This window comes from Lepus europaeus, chromosome 17 (genome assembly GCF_033115175.1).
Source record: "Lepus europaeus isolate LE1 chromosome 17, mLepTim1.pri, whole genome shotgun sequence".
NCBI classification, from domain to species: domain Eukaryota; kingdom Metazoa; phylum Chordata; class Mammalia; order Lagomorpha; family Leporidae; genus Lepus; species Lepus europaeus.
In genome coordinates, this window is record NC_084843.1 from 34503311 (window position 1) to 34526598 (window position 23288).

The 23288-nt window shown below is 41.4% G+C and overlaps 2 protein-coding genes across 2 annotated transcripts in view; one reads left to right on the forward strand and one right to left on the reverse strand.

Annotated features, from left to right (window-relative positions):
• Positions 1-387: 387 nt before the first annotated feature.
• Positions 388-23288, reverse strand: part of LOC133776411 (cytochrome P450 2C1-like) — a 28526-nt gene continuing 5625 nt past the window's right edge. Inside the window, exons 4-9 of the mRNA XM_062215371.1 lie at positions 19500-19660; positions 14295-14471; positions 10981-11122; positions 6726-6913; positions 3183-3324; positions 388-1427 (exon numbers count right to left, since the gene is read on the reverse strand). Coding sequence (XP_062071355.1) covers positions 1246-1427; positions 3183-3324; positions 6726-6913; positions 10981-11122; positions 14295-14471; positions 19500-19660 — 992 coding nt within the window. The 3' untranslated portion in view covers positions 388-1245. The remainder of the gene's footprint in view (positions 1428-3182; positions 3325-6725; positions 6914-10980; positions 11123-14294; positions 14472-19499; positions 19661-23288) is intronic.
• LOC133776412 (cell death-inducing p53-target protein 1-like) lies at positions 14899-16477 on the forward strand. Its single transcript, XM_062215372.1, has one exon. The coding sequence runs from the start codon at positions 15012-15014 to the stop codon at positions 15636-15638; it is 627 nt and encodes a 208-aa protein (XP_062071356.1). The 5' UTR covers positions 14899-15011; the 3' UTR covers positions 15639-16477.

The window sequence follows — 23288 nt, forward strand, 5'->3', positions numbered from 1 at the left end:
AGTGTGAGTGGGAGGGTGGATAGGGCACAAAAGAATCACTATGTTCCTAAAATTCTATTTATGAAATTCATGAAGTTTGCATAGCTTAAACAAAAGGTTTCTGGAGGAGGGGGAAAGGGGTATAGTTCCTAAGAATCACTGGAGAGTCATCCAATCAGGCAAATACCTGTGCAAAGGAACTAAAAGCAGTAATGACTCTGGGTTCATAGCTTTTCATCCAGTGTGTGTCTTACAATTCTCTTCACTTGTGCTCTTTTGCATCTTGATTGAGTTGTAGCTTTCATGATAACTTTGTTAAGGGAACATCATTTAATCCATTCTATTGTACCTCTAGAGATTTGGACAAATGTAAATAGCATTTTAAGTGTGGTAAGAAGGAACATAACATAAAATTTACCATTTTAATTATTTTAGGACACAGTTTGATTGCATTAAGTACATTCACATTATTATGCAATCACCACCACCATCTTGGGAACTCTTTTTTCATCTTGAAAATATAACTTTGTATCATTAAACAGTAATTCCCCACTCTCACACATATAGAAGCCAGGAAGACCTTCCATTATTTCCTCAAGGGACCCATGATGTTCCTCCATCTTTTGGTTATTGTGAATAATGCTACTATGAACAAGTATATAAATACCTCTTAGATACCTTGCATTCATTTCTTTTGAGTATATGGCAAGGGTAGAATTATTTGGCCATACCTAAGAAATAACAAACTTTTTAAAATTTTTATTTTATACCTAATTGACAAATAATTACACAAGTTTATGGAGCCTGTTGATACTTAACATTATGAGGACCAGCCTCAATTCTTGAGGCCCTATTTTCTTTCACTCCTTAGGCACATTATATACAAGAGAAGGAAAATCTGAGAACTCATCCAAAAATCAATAATGTAGCTATCTAGAACATACAGAGGGGAAATAGTTCTGAATTATCAAATGCAAATCATCTTGTTCAATTTTACAGTGATAGCATATTAATAACACAGCATTAGATGAGTATTAGCCTATGTGATAGTCAATGTAAGAGTTATAGACTATAAGGAATAATAGATACATATTTGTGAAAAGACCCAAAAAACTCTCTCTAATGGAGGGTGGATCTTGATAAAGGAGAAAATGTCAGAGGACAGATCAAAGAGAAGGCATCAGGATAGGGGAAACAGTCGGATGGTGCCTGGGAGAGGGGCGTTGCAGATGACAACCCAGCAGCAGGCACATGACCTGCCCCTCTTCAAACAGGAATGAAACTGAGCTGGTACAAGGGTGGCACGTGGCCAAACCCTTTGAAAACTGGGGTTGTGTCAACATCCCTTGGGTCAACCAATGGTTTCAGGGTAAATTTCTGTAAAATGGCAGTCAGGAATAAAAACAGCTCCATGCGGGCCAGGCCCTCTCCCACACACATTCGTTTTCCTGAAAATGACAAGCATAGAAGGTTTATTGTCTAAATATTAAGTTGTAAAACTATCACAAAAAGTACATAGAAAATATCTGATGAATGACTAAAAATGATGAATGATAGACAGGATGACTGGGAGGATGGTTGGATATACAGATGTGCAGAAAGATAAACAATTGCTACCATGTAATTTCTTATTTTATCAGGCATTCCTCAATCAACAAATATGTATTGACTATCAGCTCTATGGTAAAAATTGACTATTATAACATTATAACTATTCCTCTGACATTTCAAATTTCCATGAATATTTCTCTAGAAACATTTATTATGCAAGGAATTTGAGGGAGAAGGGTTAAGAGATGATTTATAAGCAAGAGTACTTCAAAAAGCTAGTAAAAATTTGAAATTTAAAAAGTATATTATAGTGCTAAAAAATCCATGCATAGCTTTTTTCATACTAGGCATTTCCATGAACTTTTTGGAGACCTCTCTTATGCGTGGATTATAAAACTTTTTGTACCAAAATGAACTTATCATTAATTCTATTCTCCACCAAGCTTTTGAAATGACCTCATATATTCTACTTCCCTTCATGCCTCTGACAGAATATTCAGCCAAAGACATTCTTTTCCCATGGCAATTTCAAAACCATATGTCTAAACAGGTCACTCTTCCAGTTTAAAACTTTAAATGGCTGCTTGTGTGTACCATGGGATAAGATTCAAATGCCTTGATCTGGCCCTTCACAGTCTGCTCCTGGTCTGATATTTAATATCACTTTTCCCATTCTCTACATCCTCTGTTCAGCTCTAAGCATCCTTACTGTCTAGTACACCATGAAGTTATTGGTCTAGAAGTTTTACTCTTATGCTTCCTCTGGGACCTGTGTCCCATGTCACTTCCTATGTATGATGTTAGTGATCTTCTCAGGTAGTGCAATCTCACCCTCTCTAGGTTTCCTCATCACATTCATGATCCACTGAAGCATGGTGGAAGAAGATCAGGGTGCTCTGGAATCCTCCCCATTCTTAAGGGTTCCCTGTCCCTGAATTTAGTTGGCCACTTCTGATCCCCTGGAAAGTCTGTTCTTAGGGTCCACTGCCTTTGTAAAAGAGGTCTGATTGTTTTCTTGCCTTCTTATCCATCACTTGTAAGGAAGCTCAAATTTCCTTTCTCTCTTTAGAAAGCTATAGGGCAGGAATGGGCAGAAAAACAGTTTCTCCCTCCAGCCTCCCCAGAAACCTATGTTTTTCTTGCTCAGAGCACTCATCCTACTGGGTTATAATGTTATGGCTATTCACCTGCTTCCCTAATTTGGAAGGGATTCCTTAAGAGCCGTTTGTGTGTTTTGGGATACTTATTATATCCCTTTAGCTCCTTACGAGTGAGAACCACTGCAGCGAAGACTCTCAAAGCAATGGAATTAGATATCCTATTCATGGCAGAGGTGGAAAGTCTAAATGAGTTTCATCTTCTAAGAGGAGCACATGTGCAGCCAGATATATCTAGGGACAAAATTCAATTAACCTATATACAGTTTTCTCAATTTGGAATAACTGGATCAGTACCCCAAAGCCCCCACTAAGCTGGCTCTATAATAAGGATGTGTCAGGAGCAAGGACAGCACATGGGCACTGGGAGTGGTGCTCTTGATCAGGTACAAAGAGCAAATCTACCAGCTTCACAGAATAAACCACATACGTTTCAACTGATCCCAAAAATGTCTCTTGTCCCCCAAAGTACAAATGGAAATGAATTCCTGTTACCTGTTGAGAAAGGCATGAAGTAGTCACTTTTCTTAAAATTGCCTCTGTCATCCAGGAAGTGGCCAGGGTCAAACATCTGAGAGTTGGAGAACTCTTTGTCATCGTACAGCACAGAAGTCAGTGATGCTATGATGGATGTGCCCTGGAAAAAAAAAAACAGACAGACGAACTGAATCTAAAAAAAGGAGTGGAAAAAAAGCATGGAAATCATCTACTTCAATGTCTTTGGTCAATAAGTAAGAAAATCCATGTACAAAAACAGCAGTGATTTTTTTCCATCCAGACAGACCAAGTAATAAACAGGGATGAGTTTGAGCCCAGGAGCAATGACATCATCTGTCTTATGGGTGAAAATGATTATCTCATAGTTTTAGCTTGTATTTTGCATATCTCACCGGGTTTGTTTCTTGTAACATAAATCAACAGTCTTATCAACAGTCTGAAAATGAGAAAAACTAAATTGAAAAATTAAGGATGAAAGATTTCCAACCCTGTAGTACTGAAAATAACCTGAGAAGTGGGCATTTAGCCAGCAGTTAAGACACAAGCATCCCATATCAAAGTACCTAGGTTTCATTCCTGGCTCTGGCTCTGGCTTCTGACTCCAGGCTTCTGCTAATGCTAAGCCTGGGAGGAAGTAGTGATGTCTTAAGTAACTGGGCTCCTGCCTGCCCCAAGAGGGATAAAGATGCTGTTCTCAGCTCCCACATTTGGTTTGAGCCTAGTTCCAATCATTGCAGGCATTAGAGAAGTGAACCAGTGAATGGAACAGCTCTCTCTCTCTCTCTCTGTCTCTCTTATGCTCCTAGTCCCCCCCCACCCCCCCACAATCCCTTCCTCTCCCCTCTTAATTTTTTTTTTTTTAACAATAGTGGTCTCAGGATTTCCAAGATGGGAGAATCTCAGAGGTCAGCTGACATCTACAGCCAAATTCTGAGTATATTCATTCCAATTTTGAAGGAAGGCGAGAAATGTTACATCATTCTGACCGTGTAGTAAAGGAGAAATGAACCCTTCCAGGAAGAAGATGAAACTTCATCTGAGATTCTGCAGTTTTTCATATATAACAACTGGCACTTAACCAACACTTATTAAGCACTCCAAAGACAGAACTAATGGATATAAAAAGAACAGGATGAAGTTGTTTAACCTAGAAGTTAAGGTGCCTTTGTCCCACACTGGAGTACCTGGGCTCAGGTTCCACTTCTAGCTCCCGACTCTGGCTTCCTGCTATTGCATTCTCTGGGAGGCAGTAGTAATGGGCACCACTCTCAGCCCAGCCCTGGCCACTACAGGCATACGGGGAATGAACCAGTGGATGGAATCTGTCTGTCTCTCATTACTCAAATAAATACATTTTTAAAGAATATGGAAAGGCCGGCGCCGCAGCTCACTTGGCTAATCCTCCACCTGCGGCGCCGGCACACCAGGTTCTAGTCCCGGTTGGGGCGCCGGATTCTGTCCCAGTTGCTCCTTTTCCAGTCCAGCTCTCTGCTGTGGCCCGGGAGGGCAGTGGAGGATGGCCCAAGAGCTTGGGACCTGCACCCGCATGGGAAACCAGGAGGAAGCACGCTGGCCACAGCGGCTATTTGGGGGGTGAACCAATGGAAGGAAGACCTTTCTCTCTGTCTCTCTCTCACTATCTAACTCTGCCTGTCAAAAAAAAAAGAATTTAAAGAATATGGAAAGAACGAAAGGCAATAAAAATAAAGTCACAGTTATGAACATTATCTTATGAGGTAAGCATTACCTTCAAATCAAAAATATGACAAAAATATTTTTTGGAAAAAATGCAAGACCGATGTCTTTCATAACTATAAATACAAATATTCTGAACGATAAATCAAATCCAGTGTATATCTAAGTGTGTTAATTAATATGTAAATATATTTATTACATATTGTATACAGGCAGTCCAAAATTACGATCATATAATAGGTGAAGATAGTCCAATTAACTCACATGTATATGCCTTCATAACACAAAAAAATAGGAGAAAAGGGCACATTTCTCTAATCTGATAAAAATTATTCACAACAACACATACTAAACCTCATTCTCAAAGGTGAGCGGTTAAACCACCACCTCTCCTGGAGACTAGAAATGAAACAATCATACCCATATTTATGACTTCTAATCAACATTGTCCTAGAAATCACAGCCAATGAAATATGAAACAATGAATTGAAAATAAGAAAAAAGGCAAATATTAATTCAGATCACAGAATTATGTACATAAAGATTACACATGAATCTACAAATTATTAGCAATGATAAATGAATTTAGCAAGGTTGATAGATATCAAATTATCAAAAATAATGTCAATTACATTCTAATGTATCAGAAATAAATTTAAAATGTACTATAAACATATATATTTACATTCAACCCGAAATCATCACTTATATAGGAAAAAAACAGATTTGTAAGCCACAACCCTGAAAATAAAATTAAGAAAATTAAAGAAAACACAAATAAATTAAGACATACTTATATCCATGAATTGAAATATTCAGTCCATTAAGATATCAATTATTGGGGTTAGCATTGTGGCACAGCAGGCTAAGCCACCATTTGTGACAGAAGCATTCCATATAAACAGTTCCAGTTCCAGTTGCTCCACTTCCTATCCAGCTCCCTGCTAATGAATCTGAGAAAGATGGTCCAAATGCTTGGGCCCCTGCCACCCTCATGGGAGATCTGATGGAGTTCCAGGCTCATAGCTTCTGCCTGGCTGCAGCCATTTGAGAAGTGAACCAGCGGGTAGAAGATTTCTCTCTCCCTCCTTCCCTCCCTCCCTCCATGTCTCTGTAACTCTACCTTTCAAATAAGTAAATGATTCTTGTTTTTAATGTCAAGTCTTTCCAAATCAATCTATAGATTTACTGCTACCCTGACAGAAATCCCAAAAAAGTGTTGGGAAATTGAGACAGCAGTATGGCATAGTGGGTAAAGCCACTGCCTGCAACCCCATATGAGCACTGGTTCAAGTTATGGCTGCTCTACTTCTGATCCAGCTCCATGCTAATGTTCCTGGGAAAGCAACGGAGGATGGCCAAGTTCTTGGGCCCCTGTACCCATGGGGGAGACCTGGAAGAAGTCTTGGCTCCTGGCTTCAGCCTGGCCCAGCCCTGGCCATTGCGGCCATCTAGTGAGTGAGCCAGCAGATGGAAGATTCTCTCTCTCTCTCTCTCTCTCTCTCTCTCTGTAGCTCTGCCTTTCAAATAAATAACAATAAAGTCTTTTAAAGAAAAAAAAAAGCATGTTGGGAAATTGACAAACTGATACTTTCAACACTTATTTGGAAATGTACATACCTGAAAGTAGCAAAAACCTATTTTAAAAGCACAAAAAAATTGTAAGCTTCCAGCGATCAAGATGCATCAAGCAGTTTTTCATAGTCTCACACTGAAAGTAACAAAGTTCATCAAGCTGCAGTAATAAGAATTTTTGAACTCCTCCCACCTTGTGCAAGTAGAGGATTACTCTGAGTTTGGGAATTTCAAGATCATAGATGTACAGTATAGGAGAAATAAGCTTACCTTAGGGATGAGGTAGTTTCTGAATTTAACGTTACAAGTTGTTGCACGGGGCACGTTGTTGGGGATGAGATCAATGAATCTCTGGATCTCATGCACTGTGGCATCCGTGTAGGGCATGCGGCTCCTGTCCTGCATGCAGGGGCTCCGGTGTCTGCCAATCACATGCTCGATCTCCTCCTGCACTTTAGCTGAGAAGGCACAAGTAAGATCATGGAATAGGAAAAAAGTGGCACATTTCTCATAGAAGGTGAGGGCTAAGTGAAGCATGATGGTCTCCCAACAGCCCTATAAGATCATTGTATATCTAGACTTATAGAAAGAATTTCTGTGTTAGAGAAACAGGTGAGGAACTTCAAAAAGTTCATGGAAAATTCTTACCATGAAAAACCTATGCATGGATTTGAATGTCTTTGAATGAAAATAAACTTTCTTTTTTCATTTATTTATTTATTTGACAGATAGAGTTAGACAGTGAGAGAGAGACAGAGAGAAAGGTCTTCCTTCCGTTGGTTCACTCCCCAAATGGCTGCTATGGTCAGCACTGCACCAATCCGAAGCCAGGAGCCAGGTGCTTCCTCCTGGTCTCCCATGAGGGTGCAGACGCCCAAGCACTTGGACCATCCTCCACTGCCCTCCTGGGCCACAGCAGAGAGCTGGACTGGAAGAGGAACAACCAGGACTAGAACCCGGTGCCCATATGGCATGCTGGCGCTGCAGGCGGATAATTAACCAAGTGATCCACTGCACCGGCCCCAAAAATAAACTTTCTTTTAATTCTATTTTTCCACCAACATTTTGAAGTACCTGATAATACTTTCTTACAAGCTAGGAATTAATGTAAATCTGAATATACTTACCTATTAGTATAAAGGATAGCAAACATAAACAAGTATGTAAAACGCTTTAAAATATATTTAGTACATGTGAACTCAAAAAATTGTTATCCTTGCAGAAAGAGAAAATGTTATCAATTTCTTGTTTAGCTAATTTCTTATCAAAATAATAAGTATTGTTTTAAAATTGAATTCTTTAAACAGATCTATATTTTGATATGGATTGGTGTATTGAGTGTGTGAGTTTATTTGCAGCTTGGACTCTCTCATCTACACATACCCCCCAGAGATACTCATTTGGAAACACTCTAGAAGTTTCTGCTGAAATTTATGTTTGCATTTCTTTTGTTTTGTTTATTATTTTAATTATATGTATGAGCTACAATGTGACAATTCAATATGTGTGGTCAGTGTGTGATGAGCAAATCAGATTAGTTAGCATTTCCATCTTGTTAACATTTTTTACATTTTTTATTAACAATCTTGGGGCCGGTGCTGTGGCGCAGTGGGTTAATGCCCTGGCATGAAGCGCCAGCATCCTATAAGGGTGCCAGTTCGAGACCCAGCTGCTCCACTTCCAATCGAGCTCTCTGCTATGGCCTGGGAAAGCAGTGGAAGATGGCCCAAGTCCTTGGGCCTCTGAACACACATGGGAGACCCGGAGGAAGCTCCTGGCTCCTGGCTTCGGATGGGCGCAGCTCTGGCAGTTGCGGCCAATTGGGGAGTGAACCATCAGATGGAAGACCTCTCTCTCTCTCTGCCTCTCCTCTTTCTGTGTAACTCTGACTTTCAAATAAATAAACAAATATTTTTTTAAAAATTGTTAAAAAAGCAATCTTTATACATGTTTTTAGGATATGGTTTCATATTTCAGTGCATGTATACAATATGTCCTGATCAGAGTAACTTCCATGTATGAAAAATAACATACAGTATCTGTCTTTCTGATTGTGATTTATGTCACTTAACATGATGGCCTCCAATCCCATTTACTTTGCTCCAAATTATAGGATATCATTCTTTCTGAAAGCTGAATAATATTCCAGTGTACGTGTGTGTATGTGTGTGTGTGTACACATACCATGTTTGCTTTATCTTTAATACACTGATGGGCATCTCGATTGATTCCATATTTTAGGTATTGGAAATAACACAGCAATAGGAAGTCAAGTAACTCTTTCATTTACTGCTTTAATTTCCTTTGAATATATGTCCAGAGGTGAAATACCAGGATCACATGGTATCTATTTTTAGTTTTTCTTGAGGATTATGTTCACATTTCTAAAAAATGATTTTAGCTACTTTTAAATAATTTCTAAAACTTGCTAGTAAGAGAGACAAAGGTATACTTCTCCATCACCACCTCATACAAAATGTACAGACACACACCCACCTACAGATGCAGACACACATGCACTTCTCATTCCATTTTTCCAATATGTTTAGAACACAACTACTCTGTGTTTATTACTGATATCACTATCACTTCTTATATACTGACCACAGCAAACACATATCCTGGTTTAAAATTTTCAATCCAAATTTTAGATGCCAGTTTAGAACTCTGGCAAATGCTCAGATATATTTCAAACTGCTAGTTATAATTTCTAGTTACTGACAACATCAAATAAACAATCAACTTTTCTTTTGTCCTCAGCATTTCCCTGCATACCCACATTATCCATCTGATCCACTCTGAAATGATTGTTTCCTAGTTCTAGCACCCAGCACCCTCCCTGACCCTCTTAGTTTTCTACTCCAGCTCTCCTGATTCCTGGGGCTCATGACTTCCTCTCACTCGGTTTCAGATGCTTGGATGAACACATCCTTTAATATCTTCCTGAGAAAGCAAAAGCAGAGGATGAATTTTTTGTCAACCTCCTTGTCTCAAAATACAAGAATATACAAGATGAGAGCTATTCAAGAATTCTAATGCCACTCTGATGCTAAAATCTTGTATCTGACCTCATTTGTCTGTGAAAGGTTTTATTATTTCTCCTTTAATCCTAGTGTTCTGAAATCCCACCACTCTGTGTCTTGGGGTGGATAATTTAATTTCATTCACTTTATGGGCATCTAGTGAGAATTTTCTATTTTTATGGCAATAAATGGAGGTCTTTTCACTGGTTTACTAATGCCACTCATTGTCTACCATTTACATAGGGCTGCTGGATTACAGGAACAAGATGGAGAAAGGTGCTAAGGACAATCAAATTCTAGTGGACTGTTCTTTACCCCTTCTCTATAGCCCTGCACCTCACTCTGATTGGTATCCCTACACTTTGTCTCTTAGATTCAGTTTCTCTAGAGAGTGGGTCTCCTTATCCTAAGAGGGGGAAATGGGTTCCCAGATAAATTAAGATGTGAAAGGGAACTGAGCACAAAAAGAATCCTGTTTTCTGCTTGATTCTCCCTCTACCTTTTTGGTTCTTCCAAAATAGCGACGCTTCAGTAATTGCAGGTGCACTAATTAGCCTGTCCATTCAGGATCCATCTTCCTCTTGCGACATTTGGGAATAATGTAACTCTACAGAACTGGATTTCACCCCTCCATGTGCTTTTGTGTTTCAGAAGTAGAGTACATTAAAGATTTGTTGACTGTTTCCTGTATTCCGCCTCTCCAATTTACCCAAAAGGAATTCTCATCTATAATCAATTTATCATCAATTCAATAGGATTCTGAACCAGTAAAACAATCTGAATGGCTGATCTGACACACAGAAACCAGACTTGCTTTAAAAATAATAATAATAATTTTTTAAACCTTCTCGTTAAGTTCTTTGTAGAAAATAAAACTATTGGCCAGATGAAAAATTCTTATCTTGGCAAATATGATTTTTTCTAGACTCAGATTTCTGCAATAATAAATTCTAAAGCACATGTTCTGCCTAAATTGTATATAATTTTCTTAAACATTTAGCCTTTTAAAATACTTCCTGGGCTGTGAAATTTTCTCAGGCCATCTCCTCCAATGTCTAGCATATCCACTACATTTTAATAAGCATAGTTTTGGTCTTCTCTACCCCAACATCAGCACACAACATTTTCAGAATAAGAGAAGATCTACGAGAACATACATACTATCCAAAGCATTCAGTTCTTCAGAAAAATAACTTCTAATCCGCAACAAATTGAAGATGCTAGGCCTGCTGCAAACTCCCTTCCATGAAACCCAGACACTTTATCCACAGTGTGTTGTCTTTATTCCTTTTCCTACTGCTCATGTTCTGTTCTCAGTCCCTCTCCTCTATTGTACATTTTTGTCTCATTTTTATTCCTTCATCATATTTGTACAAACTACAACTGGTGGCACAGAAATTTCAATAATAAAGTTTCCCTAAGAAACCCAAGGTAGAGGACACTAGCAGTGGCTTAGCTACATCTCTCCTAATGTTTGCTTTACTCATTAATTGTGGACATACCTGTGACCTTCGGGTGCTTCAGCAAGAGGAGGAGCCCATATCTCAGAGTGGTGCTTGTTGTCTCTGTCCCAGCCACAAACAAATCAGTTATAGTGCCAATCAAGCTTTCAGTTGTGAATTCAGACTGCTCATTGTTCTTTTCCTAAGGATTATTTGATAATTAATTATTTGATAGCTTGCCAGCACATTTAATTACAATCAATCCAAAGTAACTTGGGTTTTTCTAAAGATAAGCAAACTTATAAAATGGAGAGGTCAGTTTTAAAACCATAACAGCTGCAGATTATGGCAGAGAATGTAGATAGATTAGGTGATCCAATCTACAGTTCATTTACCCATCATACTGCTTGCCTCAAAATTTCATTTTCCAGCCTCTCTTGCAGCTATACTGGCCATTCAATATATTAGCTAAAAGAAAGAACCTGCTGATGTCAATGCCTCTTTCCTCCTTCTTACTCAAACACATGTGAGTATATGACCATGGAAATGGAATAGATATCACTTTGGAACATAGGAGTTTCAGCATCACTGGTAAGGAACATGGACTCAGTACTGTCATCAAAAATGGCAGCAAGCTGAGTCCAGAGGGCTTCAGTTCTATGGTTCTAGTTCTCAGCTAACCAATTGAGACCCACTGAATGTGAGAGAAATACACTGCTTTTGAAGATATTGCTGAGCTTTCACTTATTTGCATGTAGAAAAGAATCTTAATTCATAGAAATGGGTAAAGTTGGGCCATCTATTGAAAACTGTTAAAAGTCAGAATCAAGAGATTGTAATTTTCAGAGTGTGGCATCAACAACATAAGAGGTTTTTTGCTCTTCTCTATCCATGGATGTTCTAAAAAACATCTATTCAAAAATCAATTCCCTGTCAGAAAATAAATAAATAACTTGAGACACTCCTACATGCTTGCCTTAAAAAAATATCCACATCACATGGGAAAGGCTATGGTAAACTCAGACATGAATATCCATCCTATGCATTGTGTCATACAACCCAGAAGGAATCCCCAAAACTCAGCTCATTCCTGAGCAAAGAAGAGTTTAGACTACACGCATAATGCTCTGTGCCATGGTTTAGCTCTTAATTCACCAACTTAGGGAAACTGGGCATATCTGAGTGTCTGCATCACAGAATACAATGACAATTTAACGAGCATGCAAGCATGTCCAGTAGATTCATCCCCAAGGCCCAAAGCAGAGAGGGGATAAAATGTAAAAGTCCACATTTCTCCCTGAGAAGGCCTTGCTAACATATGATACCAATAAAACCTCTGCTGACAGGTAAGCGTCTAACTAGCCTGCACCAGAGAGTTAAGTGGGCCAACAAAAAGCAAACCTCTGGAATCCTGAGTAGGAGCTTAATATTTGCCAGGCCTTCTCCTTTGTTCTTCTCATGATAACTAAATGTGTACCCACTCATCCTGTAAGGAATTTGTCCATGCAATGAGTGCCACAATTTTTGTAGTTTTCACTGCATCTTCAACTACCTATTTCTAGAAGTTTACAGAAATTTCCATTCCCGAATGAATCACCATAGATCACAGAAGAAAGAGATGACATAATATGGGCCCACATCAAGCAGTTATCTTCCCAAGGGCACAGGGAATAGTCAGAACACTGGTACACACATTTGCCACAAATCCTCTCCCTAGCAAAGTGAAGAGAATGCTGAAGATAAACACCCACTCTCAGATCCACTGTGTAGATCAAAGAAATGGAAAACATATCTAATACCCCCACATTTAAAGTTCCATCTATAGAGTCTGCCTTCTACCTTTACTGTCTTGTGTTACCCATGAGGCATGGCACATCCAAGGAATAATGCAGTTTTTTCTAATAAAGTATTGAGGAATTTACCACTGGTAACTAAAATCCTAGATACCTTAGAGTCATCCTTAAACTGATTAATAGACAGGCTTCGAGAATTAGGGAAATCCCTCCGAATGTGTCCAAAATATGGAGAACACAGGAGGGTATGTTCTTCTGGTAAGGTTTTCATAATTTAAATGGTATAATGGTAAGAATAATTGCCCTAGCAGTACTGAAGTCAGAGAATAGAAGTAATTTGTTTCTTCTCTCCTCCAGATTCTTCAAATTGTTCTAGTTTCTTCAACTCACCTGTAACACGATTGTACCAAACCAACTCAAATTCCACGCACAAGTCTTTCAGTCATCGTCTTCAGTATCTATGACTCTTTGCCAGTTTAGTCTACTAACTAGTTTTCCGTTTTTGCCCTTTGCTACAAAGCAGTTGAGCCAAATAACAGTGGTCTCAAAGGATGGATTTTTTCTGTAGAGTTAGCACTTGTCAGTTTGTTCTGAACTCAGGTTATCTCAAGTTCAAGGAGGGTTTTGCACTTATATCAGTGTTTTTATGGCATATACGTTATCCTCTCACAGATTCCAAATTCACCACCTCAATCTTTCCCACCCAAATTAAACTTATCAGATAGCAATATCTGGTCCCATTACTGAAATTTCCTGCAGAGTTCCTATCAAGTAGCTCCCATCTCATCGTCCAACTAAAACTATTATCTATGGATCTCTGGGACTGTGACAATATGGAAAACTTGATTTTATTTCAGAATTCACATTTCCATAGTCAAGAATATCATCAAGCTGAGGACCAAAGAAATGAAAGATCTCAGAGCTGGGTCTTGAGATTCACTCTCACCTTACAGATCATTCTACTGAATTCCAAGGATCATTTTCCCTACATTTTACCCGCATTCCACTCTTGTTCTGGTTCTTGCCTGTACTTGATCAAATAAAAACTTCCCATGCCAACATTCAGTTTTGCAGGTTTATTTGACAGACTCATCCAAATTCACTGTCCAAACTATCTGCCCAAATTCAATTTTGCTAACACTCATGTGAGGCTTTTCTCCAGGTCTTTACCACCATACACCTTGGAATCTCCCATTATATCATTCCACCTACCTAAAAACCCCTCCTATATAACTCCTGCAAATATTTGAAGATCAAAGTCAAACTTTGGAACATGCATACATTATGAGATAGGATCATGTTCATATTTACTATATGGTTTGATATGTTGAATTTTCTAACATGTGTTTTCCAAATCACAAGAGATGTGCATTCTTTCTTTCTTCAGATAATTAGTTACCTAGAACAGAGCCCATGAATTCTTATTGGTTATTCATTTTTAATTTTCTATGATGCTTAGTCAAGATACACACACACAAGTACTTAAAGTGTGAGCCAAGCATTTATTATCTGACCATTGAAACTTCTCCAATAATCACAGATCACCAATGAACCCCAAAATGCAAGCAAATAACATTTTACCTGTTCCATTTTGATAAGGAAACAGTCAATGAAATCCCGAGGGTTGTTTATGTCCAAGGACTCTTGGTGTTCTTTTATTTTCTCCAAAATATAACCTCTTATTTCAGCAAAGTTTTTAATGACTTTGTTATGACTCCCTGGGAGATAATCCATGAGAATAGGAAAAATATTGCAGAACTGAAAGGCAAAAGAAATTTGTTGAATTAAAAATAAGTATTAGGCCGGTGTCACAGTTCACTTGGCTAATCCTCCACCTGCGGCGCCAGTACCCTGGGTTCTAGTCCCAGTTGGGGTGCCAGATTCTGTCCTGGTTGCTCCTCTTCCAGTCCAGCTCTCCACTGTGGCCCGGAAGTGCAGTGGAGGATGGCCCAGGTCCTTGGGCCCTGCACCCACATGGGAGACCAGGAGGAAGCACCTGGCTGCTGGCTTCAGATCGGTGCGGTGCACTGGCCGTAGCAGCCATTTGGGGGTGAACCAACAGAAAAGGAAGATCTTTCTCTCTGTCTCTCACTGTCTAACTCTGCCTGTCAAAAAAAATAGTAAGTATTAAAAAAAATTATGTATTGAGGGTCTCTGCGCTCGGCTGAACTCGGCTCCGGGCTCTGGAGCTCCTCAGAGCCCTGCCTGTCCTGTGTGTCCAGGTAAGCAGTGTAAGGGGCCTGACCTGCCTCTCTTCTCTGAGGACAAGAAATTTGAGGTCCCAGAAACACAGTGAAGATGTCTAATGAACCACCCCCTCCTTATCCTGGGGGTCCCACAGCCCCTCTTCCGAAGGAGAAAAGTGGAGCCCCACCTACCCCAGGCCGCACCTCCCCAGCTGTGATGCAGCCCCTACCGGGCATGCCACTGCCCCCTGCAGACATTGGTCCCCCACCCTACGAGCCACCAGGTCACCCAATGCCCCAGCCTGGCTTTGTTCCCCCCTACATGAGTGCAGAAGGCACCTACATGCCTCCAGGTTTCTACCCTCCTCCAGGTCCCCACCCACCCATGGGCTACTACCCTCCTGGACTCTACCCTCCAGGGCCCTACCCTGGCCCTGGGGGTCACACAGCTACAGTGCTGGTTCCCTCGGGGGCTGCCACTATGGTGACAGTGCTACAGGGAGAGATCTTTGAAGGCACACCTGTGCAGACTGTGTGTCCTCACTGCCAGCAGGCCATCACCACCAAGATCTCCTACGCTATCGGCCTGATGAACTTCCTGCTGGGTTTCTTCTGCTGCTTCATGGGGTGTGACCTGGGCTGTTGCTTAATCCCCTGCCTCATCAATGACTTCAAGGATGTGACTCACACATGCCCCAAATGCAAAGCCTACATCTACACGTACAAGCGCCTGTGCTAATGGAGCTGGGACTCAGTTTCCCCACCTGTCAGTCTGATTCCCTGTGCTTCTGCTCCCTGTGCTCATGTAGTTGCTTCCCCACTCCCACCTGGAGTTGGAAGCTACACCACTGTCCCCTGGAAGTCTTGTCCTCTTCGCCTTGCTGTGCCCCGAGCATCTGAAGCTCTTCCAACAAAACTTGCTGTTGGATTTAAGGCCAAGGGTCGGGGGGTGACAAGAGATGGCACTGAGCTTGTATGCTGGTTTGCTTAGTATTGTCATCAGGAGATAAGCTGGGAAGGTTCTCCCATGGGGTCCTCCAACATTTCCGTCCAAGGTACAGGTTCACTTCTGACTTTCTCCCTGGGACCAAAAGCAGCCAGACCAGCCAGTAATCCCTAGGTTGGGCCTGCAGTGGGGCTGTGCCTGGAGCCACAGTGGTTTTTGACCTGCTGGGCTAAAAGTAAGAGAGCCATCTGGAGTCCAGTGGAGTTGTCTGGATCAGGACAGGGTCATGAGGTTTAGGTCTGGTTCCGAGGTGCTTTGTGCCTCTAGGGTGCGAGGGTAGTGTATCAGAGAAATGATGACTGCCAACTCTGGTCTTCAGAACTCTCAGGTATCCAAACCCAGGACCTCCAACACCCTGTACAAGTGCCCAAGAGCCACCTGGTGCAGAGAAGAGAGGACTCTGGGTGACTGGTCCTGGTAGCCAAGAAGGGACTCGCCTCTCACCCCTACCCCCTGCTTGGTCTCTTTGGGTCAGTGTGCAGATCCCCTTTCTGGCCACACTTCTGTGAACTCTTGTATTTTCTGTGGCCAGAGGAATGCCCATAAGCCTAACCCATCGTGTCCTTGCTGCATACAGGCTCAGCTTCAGCTTGGGAGGAAGGGCTTTCTCAGGGGTGGGTGCGTGGGTGGGTAAGGGGGGTCCGGAGGGCCCTCTCCATCTCTCCAATCATTTTCTTGCCAGTAAGCTCCATGTCCTCTGCCCCAGCTGACTCATCCTGGCTGTGGCTGTTCCCGCATCAGGTGCGGCAGCAGGAGCAGCTGTGGCACCAGGCTGAGGATAGGTTGGGAACGAGGAAGTAGCAGCCACAAGTGGTAGGAGTGCCCTGGCAGACACCACTCCTGCCCTGGGCCTGAGCACAACCTTTCTTTCCTGAGTGGTTTGTTCATGAACTTGCTCCCATGGATGCTCTACCCTGCTGCTGTCCCTCTCCTGGTCTCGCACTGCCACTGCATGGCCTGCTGTCACTGTGAATCGCGGCCCTGTCTGTTTGTAGTTTCTCATTAAATTGGCTCCTTCACCCCCTTCCACTAAATATATATATATATATATATATATATATATATATATATATATTGAGGGGCCAGCACTGAGGTGTAGTAGGTTAAGCCTCCACCTGCAGTGCTAGCATTCCATATGGGCACTGGTTCATGTCCCAGCTACTCCTCTTCTGATCCAGCTCCCTGCTAATGGCCTGAGAAAGCAGCAGAGGATGGCCCAAGTGCTTGGGTCCCTGCACCCATGCGGGAGACCTGGAAGAAGCTCCTGGCTCCTGGCTTCAGATCGGCCCAGCTGCAGCCATTGCGACCATTTGGGGAGTAAACCAGCAGGTGGAAGACCTTTCTCTCTGTCTCTCCCTCTCTGTAACTCTACCTCTCAAATAAATACATAAAATCTTCAAAAAAAAATTAAGGTAAATTTAAAACAGTCTCCACATTGAGGTACAGCACTTGATTGTTCATATACAGTAATCCTCTGTGCTGACAGAGTTGTAAAGGAGAAAACACAGATCCCCTAAACAAAGACAACAATAATTTCCTCATATATCACCTTTATAATATGAAAGCATCTTTACATCAATTCTTTCGTTGTATACTTTAACTCGTTCCTACAATTCTGAAACACAGAAATGCATGAATTGCTCTCAGTCACATTCTGTAGATGAGGACAGAGGGTAAGGAAGGTTGGGTAACCTGATAATGTTCACAGAGCCACTCCCAACTATTTTTACCATTAGCAAGCACCCATGTGACTGGCAGTGGGACAAAAGACACCATAAAACCCAGTTCAACATGCTGTAGGCAGAAACCTATATACCAGAGGGGTGAATTTCCTTGTATACTACCCCACAATTATCTTTTAGGCAGAGTGTGGGCCATGCCAGTTCAACATAAGCTGAAATTTGCATGTTTATTTATGATTCATAAACCTCAGATGAAATAGTTTTGTAAGCTAACCTTGGTTACCTTGTCAACTAGCATCCCAGGTGATTCATCAGACACACCTGATTCAGAGCTTCCTGGGAGCATAAGTGCTTGCAAACATTCTCTCTCCTTGACATTACAACTTAGAGTATTTGTGCCAAGTAATGTGATGAAGAGTTCTCTGAGTGTTGATGGCTGAACAACATGCAGTTAACAGCAGCTTTTCAGGAAGAACCTGAGATCTCCACTGAGTATCACGTCCATGCTTGCTGGCAATAACCAAAGAACTGCCAGGAAACTGGGTTTTCAGGATTAGTGAGAAAACCACCAGTCAAGGAACTAGAATTCCATATGTATATTCAGCTCAAATGACACGTCCTCCCACAAAAATTTTGAAAATCAAGAGGCAAATCCTGTCAGAATCAACTTTTTCAGAATTCCAGACAACAGTCAAAGGTGTACAGCACAAGAGAAGCCTGAATGAAAGAAAGGGCAACTTGAAAATGGAAGGAAAGCTATGTAACATTTTACTTGCCCTTGTCCACCTCTCTCCTCAGCTTGGTAATGGGCTTATTCCCAGGGTGGGACACTGGTTTCAAAGGAAGAGGCTGTGTTTCTCTGTCTTAACTTGTCAGAAGACTACCTGAAGGACTGACGTAAGGCACTTGTCTTTGTTTCATCTAATCAAAAACTCACTCAATGTAGAAAAGAATTCCTCCAAAACCGTGTAAGGCAAATGGACAACCTGCAGCCAACCTGGGGCAACAGATTACAACTGGGATAAATAACAGAGCTCTAAGACCAGGGCGGTGGGGGGACTGGGAAGAGAATATCTTGGAAGCTAGGGAATTCTAAAGTGTCCATGTATACTGAGGAATTTAGAAAACTATGAACATACCGTGGGCAGGCCAGAGGCTAAGAAAGGACCTGACAACACACTAAACTTTCATCTCCAGTTGTCATCTAAGTTCAGTATAAGCAACAAGTGAACACTGACCTAAGGAGTACAGGGTATATCTGTAAGACATTCAGTCTTGTCTGTCTCTCTGCCCTTCTTTCTCTCCCCCTTTCTCTCTCACTCTTCTTCTTCTTCTTCTTCTTCTTCTTCTTCTTCTTCTTCTCTCTCTCTCTCTCTCTCTCTCATTTTTGGCCTTCACCTTCAAGGTAACTCTGTCAAAACTAACTGAACAAAAGCAATGGAACAGGGAATTCAGAGAACACACAGGACAAAGATATATACTTTTAAAAATATATCAACACTGTATTCCTAAAGTTTTACTTCTGAAATGCATGAAGTTTGTATTCTTTAAATAAAAGGTACCTTTGGGAGTAAAAATAAAAATATATACAGGTATAAGATCACCAAAAACTTTCAAAAACTGTATCTATGGCATATGAAATACAGGAAATTTGTTCCTTTTTATAAATAAATGACTTTTTTTAAATGTCAGTCACTAAACAAATAGCTAAAACCTACAGAAGGAAAAAATAGGGGAAGGGAACCTCTAGCGAAAACAAAAAGAAAGAAAAAGAATCTAATTTCCAGACAAGATTCTATGGACAAAACTATGAAGTGAATTGTGAAAAGTAGAGAAGTTTGACACCAATGTACAGTTCTGAGTGTAACAGTGAGAAGAGGAGAAATGATTTGTTCACCAGACTCAGTCTCACCTGCAACCATGGGGAATTCAGAATCTTGAAGTTTTCATTGAATTTCCCCATCAAGTTCAGGAACTTTGGATCTCTGTAGTCAAATCGGTTCTGGAAAATCACGGAGCAGATCACATTGGAAGGAGCACAGGCCAGGATAAAGGTAGGGTCACAGGGTGAGGCTGAAGAATGGGAAATATTTTTAAAGTAACTATTAAAATATACATACATAAGTTTGAGCCTTTGAACTAACAAGAGGAGGTAATTTTAGAATCTAAAACAATATTTCCATAGACATTACCTTATCAGCAACATGTTCAACATGCCTAGAACATCACAGCACTTCTCCCATAAACCTGAATTGACCATTTCATCACAGCTTGTTTATTTATTTTTTTTTATTTTTTTTTACAGGCAGAATGGATAGTGAGAGAGAGAGAGACAGAGAGAAAGGTCTTCCTTTTTGCCATTGGTTCACCCTCCAATGGCCGCTGCAGCCAGCGCATCTCGCTGATCCGAAGCCAGGAGCCAGGTGCTTCTCCTGGTCTCCCATGGGGTGCAGGGCCCAAGCACTTGGGCCATCCTCCACTGCCTTCCTGGGCCATAGTAGAGAGTTGGCCTGGAAGAGGGGCAACCGGGATAGAATCTGGCGCCCCAACCGGGACTAGAACCCGGTGTGCCGGCGCCGCAAGGCGGAGGATTAGCCTGTTAAACCACGGCGCCGGCCCACAGCTTGTTTAATAACAGTTTTCCACCATGACACGATGGCAAAAAACAATCTAAATGAAAGATCCTGGTGAACAAGACCCCAGCAGAAGGAACAGGCCATCAAGGAGAGAGGCGCCTTTCTCTGAAGGAGGAAGGAACCTCCACTGTGATACGGCCTTGACTAAACAAGTTCAGAGTCGGTGAACTCAAGGGGCTTCCATAGCCTAGACAGCTCATAGCAAGAGTCTTGGGTGATTGCTGACGTCATAAATAAGAGTGCCAATTGTTAAATCAACAACGGGAGTCACTGGGTACATGCTCCCCAGGTAGGATCTCTGTCCTTAATGTGTTTTACTATGAAACTTAAAAACAACAGTACTAGTCGAACAATACCCTATACCTTGTGCGGTTGTGTGAGTGCAGTCTGTTGAAATCCTTGCTTAGTATATACTAAGTTGATCTTCAGTATATGAAGGTAATTGAAAATGAAACTCAATAAAGGGCGGGATGGGAGAGGGAGTGGGAGATGGGAGGGCCATGGGAGGGAGGGAGGTTGGGCGGGGGGGAAGCCACAACAATACAAAAGTTGCACTTTAGCCAGCGCCGCAGCTCACTAGGCTAATCCTCTGCCTTGCGGCACCAGCACACCGGGTTCTAGTCCCGGTTGGGGCGCTGGATTCTATCCCGGTTGCCCCTCTTCCAGGCCAGCTCTCTGCTGTGGCCCGGGAGTGCAGTGGAGGATGGCCCAAGTCCTTGGGCCCTGCACCCCATGGGAGACCAGGAGAAGCACCTGGCTCCTGCCATCAGATCAGCGCGGTGCGCCGGCCGCAGCGCGCCAGCCGCAGCGGCCATTGGAGGGAGGGTGAACCAACAGCAAAGGAAGACCTTTCTCTGACTCTCTCTCTCTCACACTTTCCACTCTGCCTGTCAAAAAAAAAAAAAAAGTTGCACTTTGTAAATTCACATTTATTAAATAAAAAAATAATAACTAAAAAAAAAAAAAAAAACAGTTTTCCAACTTCTCCAAAACACCCACTGCCTGAAGAAAATATCCCTGCCTCTGGGCACAGGATTCTGGCCCTAGGCCCCTGTTATTTTGGAGGACAAAGGAAAAAAACTTAGAGGCCATTTTGAAAAAACAACTAATGGCCGGCGCCGTGGCTTAACAGGCTAATCCTCCGCCTTGCGGCGCCAGCACACCAGGTTCTAGTCCCGGTTGGGGCGCCGGATTCTATCCCGGTTGCCCCTCTTCCAGGCCAGCTCTCTGCTATGGCCCAGGAAGGCAGTGGAGGATGGCCCAAGTGCTTGGGCCCTGCACCCCATGGGAGACCAGGAGAAGCACCTGGCTCCTGGCTTCAGATCAGCGAGATGCGCCGGCTGCAGCGGCCATTGGAGGGTGAACCAACGGCAAAAAGGAAGACCTTTCTCTTTGTCTCTCTCTCTCTCTCTCACTATCCATTCTGCCTATCAAAAAAAAAAAACTAATAACTCAAGTTACCAGCGTAGAATTCTATCTTTAATATTATAGATAATTAGGGAAGGAAATATTAAAGACCTGGAAACTTTTCAGGCACAATGAATATCTGAAGAAACTAGCAGAGGGAAAGACTAAAGAGAGAAAGAGTATGAGAAATTCAGGAATTTGATGGAACAAACTTAGACATCAGAATCTATCCAAGTAATGGAAAAACAAATGTTAACCCAAATGAATACAATTATAAGAAGACATATTTGTTTTTCTAAAATTACAGTGAAATTAGAAATTCTCATTGAAATTTAAATAAAGTGCTTTTATTGCTTTAATATAGAAAAAATTGGATTTCTTGCCCTAGGAGATAGCATTCATCATCACCAACCAGAACCCACATTTTATTTCCTTGGACAGGCCTGTGCTCTTTTTAATCATAGATTATGATACTAGTCAGCCACCAACAAAAAACTGTAGAATTATGAACTTTTTAATTTGATCATCATTAGGCCAATTCATAATTTTATCCATAAAGAAATTAAAGCAAAGGAAAGTGTTGTTTTTTGTTTCTCTGTTTTGTTTTGCTTTATGGTAGGCAATGTTTGAATAAAATTGTTGTAATCACATGATCAATAAACTCGATTTGTAACTAAATACCAAATTCCTATCACAGATGACTTAAATCAAAAGTATTATAAAGAACTGATAAGAAATTTAAAAGTAGACATCCTGTTTAGTTAACTGCTCAGGTCAGGTTCCTTTTCAATTAAAACACTCTAGGAATTATTAAGATTTCAAAAATACTTTTATTTTAGCCTAGAAGGTAAAGAGAATAATTTGGAATTAGTAATTTGAGATCTGTGTGTGTGTGTGTGTGTGTTTGTGTTTATAGTGAAAATCTCATTTTCAATTTTTCAATCTTTCACTTCATTTAAGAGACATAACTGAAAATTAGGGTACGTTGGAATCAAGCTGGAAATCAGACTGATTGTAACAAGCACTTCATAGATGAGTAGAGCTGGCAGGGGGAGGGGGTAAATAATTATCATAAAAGGACTAATTCCAAATCATTTTTAAATGCACCTAGGATTTTGTTTTTATCCCATATGGTTAACCATCAGGACATCAGATTTTGGCTATTGAGACTGCCATTAAGGTGCAATAGATTAAGCCTGCTTGCTGGCATCCCATATGGGCACTGATTTGAGTTCCTGCTGCTCCACTTCTGATCCAGTTCCCTGCTAGTGTGCCTGGGAAAGCAGCAGAAGGTGGCCCAAGTCCTTGGGCCCCTGCACCCACATGGGAGACTTGGATGACGTTCTAGGCTCCTTTCTTCAGCCTGGCCCAGTTGGCTACTGTGGTCATTTGGGGAGTGAACCAGAGGATGGAAGATATTCTCTCTCTCTCTCTCTCTCTCCCTCCCCCCTGTCTCTCCAACTCTGCCTTTCAAATAAATGAATGAATCCTTAGAGGGAAAAGAAGATTATGGGTATTGAAAAGACAAGAGGTTTTTCACAGTTCATAGTTCCTAAGAGGAAGAGGCATGGGGACCATGCAGGGAAGCACCAGAGTTGGTTGGGAGGCTAAAGGAGCAAGGGGAAAGCAAGAGCCTTTATGGGAGTTTTATGAGAAGG

Bases quoted from the DNA above. Each gene is read 5' to 3' on its own strand.
- LOC133776412 (XM_062215372.1), top strand. From the start codon at position 15,012: ATGTCTAATGAACCACCCCCTCCTTATCCTGGGGGTCCCACAGCCCCT.